The sequence below is a fragment of the Entelurus aequoreus genome, linkage group LG20 (assembly GCF_033978785.1).
Source record: "Entelurus aequoreus isolate RoL-2023_Sb linkage group LG20, RoL_Eaeq_v1.1, whole genome shotgun sequence".
In the NCBI taxonomy this organism is placed as follows: domain Eukaryota; kingdom Metazoa; phylum Chordata; class Actinopteri; order Syngnathiformes; family Syngnathidae; genus Entelurus; species Entelurus aequoreus.
The window spans coordinates 15,335,257-15,351,002 of NC_084750.1; the positions used below are offsets into that span (position 1 = coordinate 15,335,257).

The window sequence follows — 15,746 nt, forward strand, 5'->3', positions numbered from 1 at the left end:
ATAGTTGCTTAAGAGGAGTTGGACAACAAACAACAACATGATACTAATGCACGTCACACTACTGCATACTTGCCAACCTTGAGACCTCCGATACCGGGGGGGGTGGGGGGTGTGGTCGGGAGTGGGGGCGTGGTTAAGAGGGGAATATATTTAAGCTAGAATTCACCAACTCAAGTATTTCATATATATATATATATATATATATATATATATATATACACACTACCGTTCAAAAGTTTGGGGTCACCCAAACAATTTTGTGGAATAGCCTTCATTTCTAAGAACAAGAATAGACTGTGGAGTTTCAGATGAAAGTTCTCTTTTTATGGCCATTTTGAGCGTTTAATTGACCCCACAAATGTGATGCTCCAGAAACTCAATCTGCTCAAAGGAAGGTCAGTTTTGTAGCTTCTGTAACGAGCTAAACTGTTTTCAGATGTGTGAACATGATTGCACAAGGGTTTTCTAATCATCAATTAGCCTTCTGAGCCAATGAGCAAACACATTGTACCATTAGAACACTGGAGTGATAGTTGCTGGAAATGGGCCTCTATACATCTATGTAGATATTGCACCAAAAACCAGACTTTTGCAGCTAGAATAGTCATTTACCACATTAGCAATGTATAGAGTGTATTTCTTTCAAGTTAAGACTAGTTTAAAGTTATCTTCATTGAAAAGTACAGTGCTTTTCCTTCAAAAATAAGGACATTTCAATGTGACCCCAAACTTTTGAACGGTAGTGTATATATATATATATATATATATATATATATATATATATATATATATATATATATATATATATATATATATATATATATATATATATATATATATATATATATATGTATGAAATACTTGACTTTCAGTGAATTCTATCTATATATATATATATTTTATTATACATATAAATAAAAGAAATACTTGAATTTCTCCCGCCATCAGTGTGTGAATGTGTGTGTGAATGGGTGAATGTGGAAATACTGTCAAAGCGCTTTGAGTACCTTGAAGGTAGAAAAGCGCTATACAAGTACAACCCATTTATTTATTTAATTTCAGTGTTCTGGAGGCTATCCAGTAGATGGCAGTATTGTCCTGTTTAAGAGTGTCACAACATTGCTGTTTGCGGCAGAAGAACTGCTTTACGGTAGACGAAATGTGACTGCTGTTGTTGTGTGTTGTTACCGCGCTGGGAGGATGTTAATGAAACTGCCTAACAATAAACCCACATAAGAAACCAAGAACTCGCCCTCGATCATTCTACAGTTATGACGTCATTGGGCAGGCAAGCGGTTTATATTGTGGGAAAGCGGACGTGAGAACAGGCTGTCCCCACTCAGGTCCGCCATGAGCTGGAGGGGGCGTGGCCTCCAGCTCCGGCTGAATATCGGGAGTTTGTCGGGAGAACATTTCTGCCGGGAGTGGCGCTGAATACCGGGAGTCTCCCGCTAAAAACGGGAGGGTTGGCAAGTATGCACTACTGACGTTCTGTAACGGGGTTAAATATGTAACTTGCAGCGCCACCAGCAATCAATAGGGGGCAGCATTTATTCATAACATTCAGGCTTTCACCCATGTTAAGTGTGACCAACTAAATGTGGCATCCAGGAAAGTATTTTAGTACTACATACAGGACTACAGTAACCCAATACTCTACATGCATTTTATTTTTAGTGGATATACAGTACAGGCCAAAAGTTAGGACACACCTTCTCCTCATTCAATGTGTTTTCTTTATTTTCATGACTATTTACATTGTAGATTGTCACATCAAAACTATGAATGAACACATGTGGAGTTATGTGCTTAACAAAAAAAAGGTGAAATAACTGAAAACATGTTTTATATTCTAGTTTCTTCAAAATAGCCACCCTTTGCTCTGATTATTGCCTTGCACACTCTTGGTATTCTCTCTGAGCTTCAAGTACACCTGTGAAGTGAAACCCATTTCAGCTGACTACCTCTTGAAGCTCAGAGCGCACCGGACTAAAAGCCGCATATGAATGAGTTATTTACACAGAAAGTTTGTGTAAATGTTTATTTACATACCTTAATTGTTTTCAAACGGCGTCTGTAACACGGCAGTAAAACGGCTGGTAATACAAAACAGAAGTCATCGTCTCGGACCCACTACCTGCGGAAGCTAGCTCTCAAATCAGCTAAACCGACTCAATAACTCCACAGTGACGTTTTGGTGAATTTACTGAGGAATTTGTGAAACAATACAAAAAGAATGCCATTGTAAGTTAATAATACTAATACTAAACCTTCATATCTGTATTCTCAGCTGTTGCTTGCTAATGACAGTCACAACTATGGTACCAGGCTAGCCCTAAGAGGTGCTTTCACCCGTTTTAAACCCAAAACTGATGTTTTGAAAAAGACTAATGTATAGCGCAATCACTTACTGGAATCGACATCCACAATATCTGGTATCAATCACCAGCATAGTGGGTTTTAAGAATAGACTAAGAGGAGAAGTATTGCGGAAAGAGATTCAGTGTTTCCCATAAACTGCCAAGATACCTGTGGCGGTGGGGGCGTGGTCACCATGACATCATCGAGTAATTTGCATAATTTACTACAATGATATGATTTTCTTTAAAAAGGGTCAAAAAATGTATACTTACTAATTAATAATAACAGTTTTGTTTTAAACGTCCATCCATCCATCCATTTTACAATATAATTACAACACTTTATGTACATATTTATATACAGATTTGAACAATAAGTTATTCACTGAAATATATTTATTAATTGTGGTTCTTACAAAAAATATATCTTAGAAAATATAAAAGCTAAAATGTCTCTTAAAGCTCTGCCCCTTTAATTAGTGCATTGTGGAGTTTGTAAACAACGAGACAGGAGACGTGAGCGTAGTCGAGGAAGTTTACTAGCTCCAACCTAGCATGTCATACATTCGACAACAACAACGACCTCTCAACCCGGAAGCGGAAGTTGCTAACTCCCGCTCCGCTTCTTCTCTTAAAGCTACAGTGTCCTCTTAGGTGAATGTCTCTCATTATATGGTTTGGGTCACCACACAGGCCCCCCCAGAATTCACCTACACAAAACCCTGCAAAACAGAAAAAGTGCAATTGCATAACAGAAAAACATGACCCTGCAGTAAATGAACAGTAACCAACACAGTGCAAAGTCAATGGGACAACAGGTGACGGGCCGGGGGGAGGACCTTCCGTCCATAACGGCTGTGCTTGACAGGAGGGGAAACAGATGGGCCCGAAACGCGAGCCACAGGTGGAGCTGGGGCCGGAAGAGAGGCAGGCGCAGGGGCCGACCGAGGAGGGCGCCCCCGTCGCGGCGGCAGGGCCACTTGCACCGGCTCCCCAATGTCCACGTGAGCAGGCTTGAGACGGTCTATAGCCACCCGCTCCGGTCTGCCCCCCATGTCTACCACAAAGTTCTTATCCCCCGCCTCCAGGACACGGAAGGGCCCGTCGTATGGAGGCTGCAGCGGGGACCGATGGCTGTCGTGTCTTATGAAGACGTATTTCGCCGATGGCAGATCCTTGGGGACGTAGGACTGGGGAAGGCAGTGTCGAGACGTCGGAACGGGAACGAAGGCGTCAGCAGCGCTCCGGGACGCACTGAGGTGAGAGGCGGGCGACCAGGGAGCCGTAGCAGTCGGAAGGAACGCCCCTGGAACCCGTAGAGGCTCGCCATACACCAGCTCCGCGGCGGATGCCTGGAGGTCCTCCTTAGGGGCTGAACGCAGGCCGAGCATGACCCACGGAAGCCGGTCCACCCAGTCGCCGCCCGTGAGGCTGGCCCGCAGAGCTGCTTTCATGTCCCGATGGAACCGCTCGCACAGTCCGTTGCTCTGCGGGTTGTAGGCAGTAGTGCGGTGGATCTTCATCCCGAGGTGCTCAGCAACCGCCGTCCAGAGCTCAGAGGTAAATTGGGAGCCTCGGTCGCTTGTGATGTCACCAGGCGTGCCAAAACGGGCCACCCAGCAGCCGATGAACGCCCGTGCCACCTCCGCGGCCGTCGTCGAGGACAAGGGGATAGCCTCCGGCCATCTGGTAGCCCTGTCCACAATAGTGAGGAGGAAGGTATAACCACGGGAGGGAGGCAGAGGGCCCACAAGGTCAACATTCACGTGGTCGAACCGCCTCTCTGGAACCACAAACGGCGCCAAAGGGGCTTTGGTATGGCGGTGCACCTTGGCGCGCTGGCACGCCACACACGAGCTGGCCCAGGCTCTAACATCCTTGCGGAGCCCCGGCCAAACAAACTTGACACTCACCATCTTGGTCGAGGCCTTCACCCCAGGATGTGAAAGGCCGTGGACGGTGTCGAAAACCCGGCGCCGCCAGGAAGCAGGCACCAGGGGTCGCGGTTGGCCGGTGGAGACGTCGCAGAGGAGGGTAGTGTTAGCCGCGTCGAACGCCACGTCCTCCAGGCGCAGCGCCGTAGGGCCCGACCGGTAGTCCTGCACGGCCGCGTCCTTGGCCTGGTCCGCTGCCATAGCGGCGTAGTCGAGCCCCAAGTGAACGGAGTTAACAACAGCCCGTGAAAGGCAGTCGGCGACAAAGTTATCCTTGCCAGACACATGTTGTATGTCCGTAGTGAACTCAGAGACCGCCGCGAGATGGCGCTGCTGACGCCCAGACCACGGCTCCGAAGTTTTGGCCATGCAGAACGTCAGCGGTTTGTGGTCCACGAAAGCGGTGAACTGCCGGCCCTCCAACAGGAACCGAAAGTGTCTGGTTGCGAGGAAAAGTCCCAGTAGCTCCCTATCAAAGGTGCTGTACTTGCGCTCATTTTCCCGGAGCTGTTTACTGAAGAACGCCAATGGCTGCCATCCACCAGCCACCCACTGCTCACATACGGCCCCCACGGCATAGTCGGAGGCGTCCGTCGTAAGGGCTATAGGGGCGGCCGGCGACGGGTGAGCTAGCAGCGCAGCATTGGCCAGCGCAGACTTGGCAGCCTCAAAAGCCTCATCCATCTCTGGGGACCAGTCCAACTTGTCCTTAGACTTCTTCCCCCGGTGGGCCCCATAAAGGGGACGCATGACGTGTGCAGCACGAGGCAGGAAACGGTTATAAAAGTTCACCATGCCCAAAAACTCCTGCAAGGCCTGTACAGTAGGGGGACGGGGGAACGCGGCGACAGCCTCAACCCTGTCGGGCAGGGGAACGGCCCCCTGCGGAGTGATGTGGTGCCCGAGGAAGGTGATGGACGACTCCCCGAACTGACACTTGGCTGGGTTGATGATGAGGCCGTGCTCGCTAAGCCTCTCGAACAGCTGCCTGAGGTGTGTCATGTGTTCCTCCACCGACGCGCTGGCCACAAGGATGTCGTCCAAGTACACAAACAAAAATGGCATGTCCCGGAGCACAGAGTCCATAAGACGTTGGAACGTCTGCGCCGCCCCCGTAAGGCCAAACGGCATACGTAAGAACTCGAAGAGCCCGAAGGGTGTGATGACAGCCGTTTTTGGGACATTTCGCGGGTGTACCGGTACCTGGTGGTAGCCTCGCACTAAGTCAATTTTGGAATAGATGGTAGCGCCCGCCAAGTGGGAAGAGAAATCTTGGATGTGCGGTATGGGGTACCGGTCGGGGGTCGTGGCGTTGTTTAGGCGACGGAAGTCTCCGCAAGGGCGCCAACCCCCGCCGGCCTTAGTAACCATATGTAGCGGAGAAGCCCACGGGCTGTCCGAACGGCGGACAATGCCGAGGCGTTCCATCATCGAAAACTCCTCCCTGGCTATTGCGAGCTTGGACGAGTCGAGGCGTCGAGGCGTCGGGCCCGGGCGTAAACCGGGCGGCCCACAGTGGCGATGTGATGTTCCACACCGTGCTTGGCCACCGCCGAGGAAAAGGTGGGCGTGGTGAGCCCAGGGAAACCGGCGAGCAGGCGTTGGTATGGATCCCCGGTGGCGAGTGTGTTAGCGAGGCACAACGCCCCAGCCCCCCCAAGCGTGCAGGGGTATGACGCAAAAGAGACGGCATCAATCAAGCGACAGTTCTTAATATCCACCAGCAGGTTGAACGCGCAGAGGAAATCCGCACCTAGCAGCGGGGTGGATACAGCAGCCATCACAAAATCCCAACCGAACCGTCGGCCGCCAAAACTAACATCCACGCGCCTGACACCGTACGTCCGAATGGAGGTGCCGTTGGCGGCGTCCATCTGGGGGCCGTGGCTGCCGGTCATCGTGTCCACAGCTTGTGCTGGTAGTATACTGCGTTGCGCACCAGAGTCCACCAGCAGCCGCCGGCCCGACAAGGAGTCCCTGATGAACAACAGCTTGCAGTCACGGCCGGCGCCCATAGCCGCTAACGAGCGCCGGCCCTGGCGTTTCCCTGAATCCTGTAACTGCAGGGTTTGCGACACTGCTTCGCCTTGGCCCCGAACCTGGCATGGTAAAAACAGAGCCCGTCTTCAGGTTGGCGGCGAGCCGTCACCGCAGCCGCGGTGTCCACATAGTCATCCACAGGAGGTGGCGGGACGGCCTGGTGGGGCAGCAGGGCATGCACAAACTGTTGCCGGTTGGCCAGGAAAACCCTGTCCGCCTCAGCGGCCAAAGCACGGTAGTCCTTGGAGGCGGCTAGTGGAGAACTGGCTATCGGTGTGCGTACCGGTGCGGGGAGCTGCCTCAGGAAAATGTGTGTAAACAGAAACGCCGGGTCGGCTGATCCCAGCACAGACAGCATTTTTTCCATCAGTTCAGACGGTTTCCCGTCACCAAGGCCATGTAGGGACAGTAAACGGTCCGCTTTTTCCAGCTCCGACAGCTCAAATAACTTCAGGAGGAAAGTCTTTAAAGCATCGTATTTGCCAGCAGGCGGTGGAGCCTCCAACAGTGTCATCGCTCGCGCCGTCGTTGATGCGTCCAACGCCGCCACTACATGGAAGTACTTCGTAGAATCCTGCGTTATTCCCCTTAGCTGGAACTGGGCTTCCACGTGTTGAAACCACGGCCGTGGGTTATGCTGCCAGAAATCGGGTAACTTCACAGTAGCGGCGTAGATTCCCGCGTTAGCCATGTTGTTGTTAGCAGCAGCTACTCCGTCTGCGGGTACCGCGTCAACCAAATTGTCAGCGCCTTCATTGTCTGACATGCTCGTATTCGTAGTTCGTATTCTCGGGGTCACCAATGTGGAGTTTGTAAACAACGAGACAGGAGACGTGAGCGTAGTCGAGGAAGTTTACTAGCTCCAACCTAGCATGTCATACATTCGACAACAACAACGACCTCTCAACCCGGAAGCGGAAGTTGCTAACTCCCGCTCCGCTTCTTCTCTTAAAGCTACAGTGTCCTCTTAGGTGAATGTCTCTCATTATATGGTTTGGGTCACCACAGCATACTAAATAATTTAACTTTAGCCTACTACTACAACCATATTATTTACCAGCAACATAAAGTGAAACAGAGGCAGAGGTGTCCTGCCACAGTCAGTAACAAATAAACAGAAAACAGTAGTGGTCAAATACAAATAAGGCAACAAGAGAAGTATCCTACACTTCTCTTTTGTAAAGTAAATCTGAACAGCCTATATGGGCATCTACATCAACTATATGATTTGCCTGAGAAGCTGGACAGGACCAAATGTATTTTTTTTTTTTATTTTTTATTTTATTTGTGGCGGGCGTAATTCTTTCGTGGCGGGCCGCCACAAATAAATGAATGTGTGGGAAACACAGATTATTCTAGATTGTACCTAATGTCATGACTATTGACTATCTTTTTGATTGTGGGACAAACAGTAGAAAATGGATGGATGGTACTTTTTCGTCACTTATTGTTTGTCTTTGGTACACTAACGTGTATATTTGAGGCCATTGGTTCTTTTTTATTTTTGCAAAAATATATATATGTATTTTTATATTGCTCTTTTTATCTTTGGTATGAACATTGTTATGTAAACTCTAAGTTATTAGTACTTTTTTTGGTTCTTTGTTGTTGCTATTTTTGTATTGCAACATTTTAGTATTTGATCATGTTGTACTGCATTTTAAACTTTTGTTTTGTGATTGTGTGATGTTTTTTGTCTGGACCCCAGGAAGAATAGTCTCCACTGCCGTGTAGACTAATGGGGATCCTTAATAAACTAAACAGACACTCAGAAACGTGTTAGCACATTAGCTAATGCTAACAACGCCGGCTTCATTACATTGCAATAGCACGTATAAATATGCATGAAAACACTTCTACAGATGTCACACATGGGATGGTTTAGTAAGTATAAAAAGTTATAGTTATATTGTAAAACTTACAAACGTTGCTTGGAGTGAGGAATGGAGAATCCGTAGAAACGCTATGGACGTCTAGAACAGTGGTTCTCAAATGGGGGTACGCGTACCCCTGGGGGTACTTGAAGGTATGCCAAGGGGTACGTAAGAATTTTAAAAAATATTCTAAAAATAGCAACAATTCAAAAATCCTTTATAAATATAAATAAAAAACCTATCTTTTTTTTCCAAATAGTTCAAGAAAGACCACTACAAGAGCAATATTTTGCACTGTTACACAATTTAATAAATCAGAAACTGATGACATAGTGCTGTATTTTACTTCTTTATCTCTTTTTTTCAACCAAAATGGCTTTGCTCTGATTATGGGGTACTTGAATTAAAAACATTTTCACAGGGGGTACATCACTGAAAAAAGGTTGAGAACCACTGGTTTAGAAGACGGAAAGGAAATTCTACTATCGATTAAAAGCACTAAGTGGAAGGACACTGCAGCACCTGCAGTAAGCGAACACATCCAAAAGGTGGCGCCATAACACAACAATAACATCTTATCAGTGTATCTTCTTCTTCTTTTTTTTTTAAACTATTGCATTACGGCCTTCAGCAAAAGAAAAATCCATAAATTAGCTGCACCACTTTATAAGCCACAGGGTTGAAAATATAGGAAAAAAAGTAGCAGCTTATTGTCTGGAATTTACGGGATGTTTAATTTATTTATTTTAACACTGTGTAATTGTAAGTAAATAGATTTTATGAGTCCCTTCTTTAGCAGTATATTTGACAAGTACCATATTTCTTTTGTAATCCACCCGACGTAAGCCCTGGTAATAATCTTTGTGATTAACACATGCTTTCATATCCTTTGACAAGGTTGTAAACTGTAAGGAGGTTAGATACAATTTTTGAATAAGATTAAAATCAAGAGTAAGACTACTACCGTGTTTTCTGGACTATAAGGCGCACTTAAAATCCCCTTTTCCCCCTCAAAACTCGACATTGCGCCTCATAACCCGGTGCGTCTAATGCACGGACTAATTTTGGTTGTGCTTACCGACCTCGAAGCTATTTTATTTGGTACATGGTGAAATGATAAGTTCGACCAGTAGATGGCAGTCACACATAAGAGATATGTGTAGACTGCAATATGATGGCAGTAAACACCAACATTTTATATGTTCCATTGAAAATATAGAACATTACACACGGCGCTCAAAAATCTATCAAAATGTTTTAGTAGGACTTTGGTAAGCTATGATGGATTGTACTGTGCTTCAACATAGGAGTATTATTATGGTGTGTGTGTATGAGGTAAGACATTATCTGGCGTTTTGTTTTGCAATATTATGCAAAAGCAACTTTTCTTACCTTCTGGTACCTGTTGATGTGTATTTGGGATCTGCATAAGTCCTGAAACAATTGCGCGCGTCCGCCTTTGTAGTCCGTGCCGACACCGTAGTCGATAAGCTTCTTCTTTTTCTCTATCTTCTTGTTATGTGACATTCTGTTGTCATTTCTAATATAAAGTAGTGTAAAGTTCTTACTTATATCTGTCAGTACACTCGCCATGAAAGCGCTAAAACATACCGGTGTAGTGAGTTGACATTATTCACCCAAGGAACTTTAGTTATTAGAGAGTTCCGGTCGGACGGTTTTTCACGGGACACATTTCGGGCGTTGTTGTTGCACTAGTGAGCCACGGATGAGGAGATGCTGCTCCGTTATTGATTGAAGTAAAGTCTGAATGTCATTAAAACAGTTAGCTCCATCTTTTGACACTTCTTCGGTTCGGTACGTACCTCGTTTCAGAGGCCACGGTTCGGTTCATTTTCGGTACAGTAAGAAAACAACAAAATATAAATTTTTTGGTTATTTATTTACCAAATTTGTAAACAATGGCTTTATCCTTTTAACATTGGGAACACTATAATAATTCTGCCCACGTTAATCAACATTAAACTGCCTCAAGTTGTTGCTCAGATTAAATAAAATGACAAAACTTTTCTTCTCCATATAAAAAGTGCAACATTAAACAGTTTCAAGTCAACTCATCATGCTTAATTTATTACAGCATTTGGGAAGCCTGTAGTAGATTTATTATGTAAATGTTATATTTGTATCAACATGTGATAGCAGGGACCCTGCCATTCAAAACTAGGCTGCTACATTACTAATGATTAATGTAACTATAGCTGAAAAAAATAGTACAATAGCAATAGGAGAGACTATTCATCCCTGAACACCATGGAGTTCATGTAGGCTTAATGATGCACTTACATTATTATATCAACTATCAGAGACAGAAACTCTTCATTTAACATAATGTCCTTTTTTTGCTGCTCCAACACAGCTCAATAAATACAGAAAAAGGTCAAGTGAAATAACAGACAGACAGGGCTTTGCTGTCCGTAACACACACACACACACACACCGAAAAAGAGCTAACGCTACGCTAAAAGCTAATTAACCCTCACCTCAAGCCAGGACTGCGAGCGAGCTGAGCTGCCGTTTATGTTTCTAGAAGGTCAACGGGCTCATAGTGATGTTACTAGTAGTTGACTGGGAGGTATTTATTATAATTTGGGGCGAGTCCGCTGCCTGATGCTTACCTGCTAAACACCTACCTGGAGTTGGAGCACTGATTCCATGCGCTCTGAATACGTACTGCTGATTGGATGTTACCGCTCTGTGTGTAACCAATCAGATGGTTGTGTGGGTGGGACAATGCTGGGTGCTGTGTAGAGGACTGACAGAGACTTAGGCAGAACGCGGAGCAGCTTGTTAAGACTTTAGCTTTTGGCTACTTAATACGTTTGTGTGGAAACTCGTTCGGTACACCTCCGAACCGAACCGAAACCCCCGTACCGAAACGGTTCAATACAAATACACGTACCGTTACACCCCTAGGTAATTCAGTGTTAATATTTGAGTGGGGCCCCGGGTCCCTCAGTAGTGGAAAAGTGGGGCCCCGAGGTCAAAAGGGTTAAGAACCCCTGGGCTACAGGATCTGTTACGCTGAGGGCAACACTTAGCCTGTAAGGTGAGGCCTTCAAAGTAAAAGCACGGTTGGTTAGAAAAAATCCCTTATATTCCCTGACAAATTCTCATATCCCGAAAAGTAGTATTGATCCAGTGTTTCCCATAAACTGCCAAGATACCTGTGGCGGTGGGGGCGTGGCTATGGGCGTGGTCACCATGACATCATCGAGTAATTTGCATAATTTACTACAATTATTTGATTTTCTCTAAAAAGGCTCAAAAAAATTATACGTACTACTTAATAATAACAGTTTTGTTTTAAACGTCCATTTTACAATATAATTACAACACTTTATATACATATTTATATACAGATTTGAATAAGTTATTCACTGAAATATATTTATTAATTGTGGTTCTTACAAAAAATATATCTTATAAAATATAAAAGCTAAAATGTCTCATAAAGCTCTGCCTCTTTCATTAGTGCATACTAAATAATGTAACTTTAGCCTACTACTACAACCATATTATTTACCAGCAACATAAAGTGAAACAGAGGCAGAGGTGTCCTGCCACAGTCAGTAACAAATCAACAGAAAACAGTAGTGGTGGTAGATAGACACAGAGCTTCATCAAACATCTGATCCACTGAACAAAGAGCTGCAAAAAATCTTGAACTTTAGACTGCCATCAGTTTTACTCCCTACACTTAACCATGTGTTTTCTACTGCCTGCAGACTTTGCACCCTTTGTTGTATACACATGTTGTGTTTCTAATATAAATACATTTAATAAAGTCAAATAAGGCAACAAGAGAAGTATCCTACACTTCTCTTTTGTAAAGTAAATCTGAACAGCCGATATGGGCATCTACATCAACTATATGATTTGCCTGAGAAGCTGGAGAGAACCAAAAAATAAAATAAAAATTTAAAAAAAAAAAAAAAAAAAAATTTTTTTTTTTTTTTTTTTTAATTTGTGGCGGACGTAATTCTTTTGTGGCGGGCCGCCACAAATAAATGAATGTGTGGGAAACCCTGCGATCACAGTTTGACTTCCCATTTCTTACTATTTTCCTCCACTAGGAGAGAAGCGCTTCGAGTGTCCCGAGTGCTCCAAGCGCTTCATGCGCAGCGACCACCTCTCCAAGCACATCAAGACTCACCAGAACAAAAAGGGCGGCGCCGCCGTGGCCATCATCACCACCGACGACATGGAGGAAGACCCCCCCGAGGGCCTGGGCTCTTCCCCTCAAATCATGGCGGTCGCCCTCTCCCGTGACTCTGAGCCGGCCACGCCCACCACCTCCAACCACCTGGAGGAGGAAGAGGAGGAGTTTGAATAAGGCAAAAAAAAAAAAAAAAGCTGGCGGAGGTCACGACAGGGACTTTGAAATGTTCACTTTTTGAAATAACTGATCCATACATTGTGCGGGGATGAAAGACAAACATTGCGGTCCCACCGATCTCTATGCACAAAGTTCCTGTTTCCAACCTGTCAGACAGGGCTGAGGGTCAATCAAGGTACAGGACTGTTGCAGAGCAGAGGGCAGTCTTGGGATCAGAGTGTGTGTGTGTGTGCGTGTGTGTGTGTGTGTGTGTGTGTGTGTGTGTGTGTGTGTGTGTGTGTGTGTGTGTGTGTGTGTGTGTGTGTGTCATGAAGAGGATTTACCTAATGTGAGTTTAGGTCCTCAGATCTAACTCAGGTGTGGATTCCTTTGGAGGAGACGAGGACAATTCTTTCAAGAAAACAAAAAGCACATATAGAACGATTTATAATGCATTCCTATTGAGCGCAGAGTGGCCATTAGAGAGAGAGAGAGAAGAAAAAAAAAAGAAAAGGTTTCTATTAAAAAGACAAAAACAATCTAGCTTTCTACAACGATGTGAGGTGAAAGCAATACTTTAATGACAATCCCAGTGGGTCATGTTTACATTGAGACAAATGAGAGCACACATACAGCGGTTTGCTAATTTCCTGCGTTTTGTCGTGTGTGCGTGTGTGTGTGTGTGTTCGATTCCCGGCAGCAGTTTGTTTATTACGGTTTGTGCTGCCCGTCCTGCTCTGTGACCCACAACTGCCTTAACACGAGCGGAGAGGGGAAGGCGGACCGTCTGGCGGCACAGGACGAGGAGTGGGATGGGAAAGCGACGGCGGGAAGGGGATTCATGTGGTTGCCGTCGGGTTCAAACGTCGATGACATTTATCAAACAAGACAAGAAGCAAGGAAATAAACAGAGGCAGAATTCAATTTTGCTCAATTGAGGAGACATGTGTCGACCTGTAACCTCTTACAGTGTCACCCACGCTCTGGCGAAAAAGGTTTACGTCTCCTCCTTTATTTGGACACTTCCTGTTTACACAACAACATCTGCTTCCAAAAGAAAGGGGAGTATGTAAACGGTCATTGTTTTCTGTGACATTAACACAAAAGAAAAAGATGCCTCGGGCTTGGGCTGGTCCTGGATTCAGCTTGAGCAGGTCTTCGATGACAAATATATAAGCCCCCCCCCTCCCGTCTCTTCCCGTCGTACACAATGGAATTTTCCAAGCCTTTGCTTGGTGCAACAAAGATAGCCTCTTGTCACCAACCTTTTTGAAAGCAAGAGCTACTTCTTGGGTACTGATTAATGCGAAGGGCTACCAGTTTGATACACACTTAAATAAATTGCCAGAAATAGCAAATTTGCTCAATTTACCTTTAACTCTATGTTATTATTAATAATTAATGATATTTACACTTGATTGAACGGTTTAAAAGGAGAAAACATGAAAAAAATTACAATTAAATTTTGAAACATAGTTTATCTTCAATTTCGACTCTTTAAAATTCAAAATTCAACCGAAAAAAAGAAGAGAAAACTAGCTATTTTGAATCTTTTTGAAAAAATTTAAAAAAGAATTTATGGAACATCATTACTAATTTTTCCTGATTAAGATTAATTTTAGAATTTTGATGACATGTTTTAAATAGGTTAAAATCCAATCTGCACTTTGTTAGAATATATAACAAATTGGACCAAGCTATATTTCTAACAAAGACAAATCATTATTTCTTCTAGATTTTCCAGAACAAAAATTTTAAAAGAAATTCAAAAGACTTTGAAGTAAGATTTAAATTTGATTCTACAGATTTTCTAGATTTGCCGGAATAATTTTTTTGAATTTTAATCATAAGTTTGAAGAAATATTCCACAAATATTCTTCGTCGAAAAAACAGAAGCTAAAATGAAGAATTAAATTAAAATGTATTTATTATTCTTTACAATAAAAAAAATAAATGTACTTGAACATTGATTTAAATTGTCAGGAAAGAAGAGGAAGGAATTTAAAAGGTAAAAAGGTATATGTGTTTAAAAATCCTAAAATCATTTTTAAGGTTGTATTTTTTTTTCTCTAAAATTGTCTTTCTGAAAGTTATAAGAAGCAAAGTAAAAAAAAATCATGAATTTATTTAAACAAGTGAAGACCAAGTCTTTAAAATATTTTCTTGGATTTTCACATTTTATTTGAGTTTTGTCTCTCTTAGAATTAAAAATGTCGGGCAAAGCCAGACCAGCTTGCTAGTAAATAAATACAATTTAAAAAATAGAGGCAGCTCACTGGTAAGTGCTGCTACTTGAGCTATTTTTAGAACAGGCCAGCGGGCGACTCATTTGGTCCTTACGGGCTACCTGGTGCCCGCGGGCACCGCGTTGGTGACCCCTGATGTAAACGGTCCTTGTTTTCGGTGACATTAACACAAAAGAAAAAGATGCCTCGGGCTTGGGCTGGTCCCGGATTCAGCTTGAGCAGGTCTTCGATGACAAATAGATAACCCCCCCCTCCCGTCTCCTCCCGTCGTACACAATGGAATTTTCCAAGCCTTTGCTTGGTGCAACAAAGACAGCCTCTTGTCTGTTCATTGGGAACTCAGAGAACGGAAAGTTGTTTTTTTTTGATAATTTACATACAATTTTTCTGACACGTGTGAACGTGACGAATCGGGGCCTTCCACCTTCGTGCTGAATATCTTAAAAAAAGGCGATTTGTGGCAATTCCAACGAGAGTGGCGCTTTCCGTCATTTTCAGCAGACTGCATTGCAAAATGATTAACCCCACGTATGAATCCCGTTCCCGCTGTATGGGAGGGGGAGGCGGTTCAGGCTGTTTAGCAACGTGATGAGATGTTTCCGGTGGTGTTCGTACATTCTTACTAAATGAAAAAATATATATGTCTATTTTTTAGATTTTGACAACCATCCCCCTCCCAGTTTTAACACGGCAGCCCCGGTGTGTAAAGCTAATTTATTATCTTGATTTGTAATATTTGCCTTCTTGCTGGAATTTGTATTTGTGTGTGTGTGTGTGTGTGTTGATTCTAAAGTTGTGTACAGCATGTTTCAGTTTTTTTGCTGTAATATCGCTTCTCTTTTTTTAATGCTCATGGCAGTTTTGTTCCTCCTCCTCGCACCATAATGTTTTGGGTTTTTTTAGGGGTAAGGGGGAATAAAAAAGCAAAAAAAAAAAAGGGTTTGAAATGAAAACAAAAA

At 44.1% G+C, this 15,746-nt stretch overlaps 1 protein-coding gene across 2 annotated transcripts in view; it reads left to right on the forward strand.

Moving 5' to 3' along the window:
- Positions 1 to 14,104, forward strand: part of LOC133635947 (transcription factor Sp4-like) — a 42,347-nt gene extending 28,243 nt beyond the window's left edge. For both annotated transcript variants that reach the window (XM_062029432.1, XM_062029433.1), the window contains exon 7: positions 12,300 to 14,104. In XM_062029432.1, the coding sequence (XP_061885416.1) occupies positions 12,300 to 12,559 (260 nt within the window). In that variant the 3' untranslated portion in view covers positions 12,560 to 14,104. The remainder of the gene's footprint in view (positions 1 to 12,299) is intronic.
- Positions 14,105 to 15,746: the final 1,642 nt, after the last annotated feature.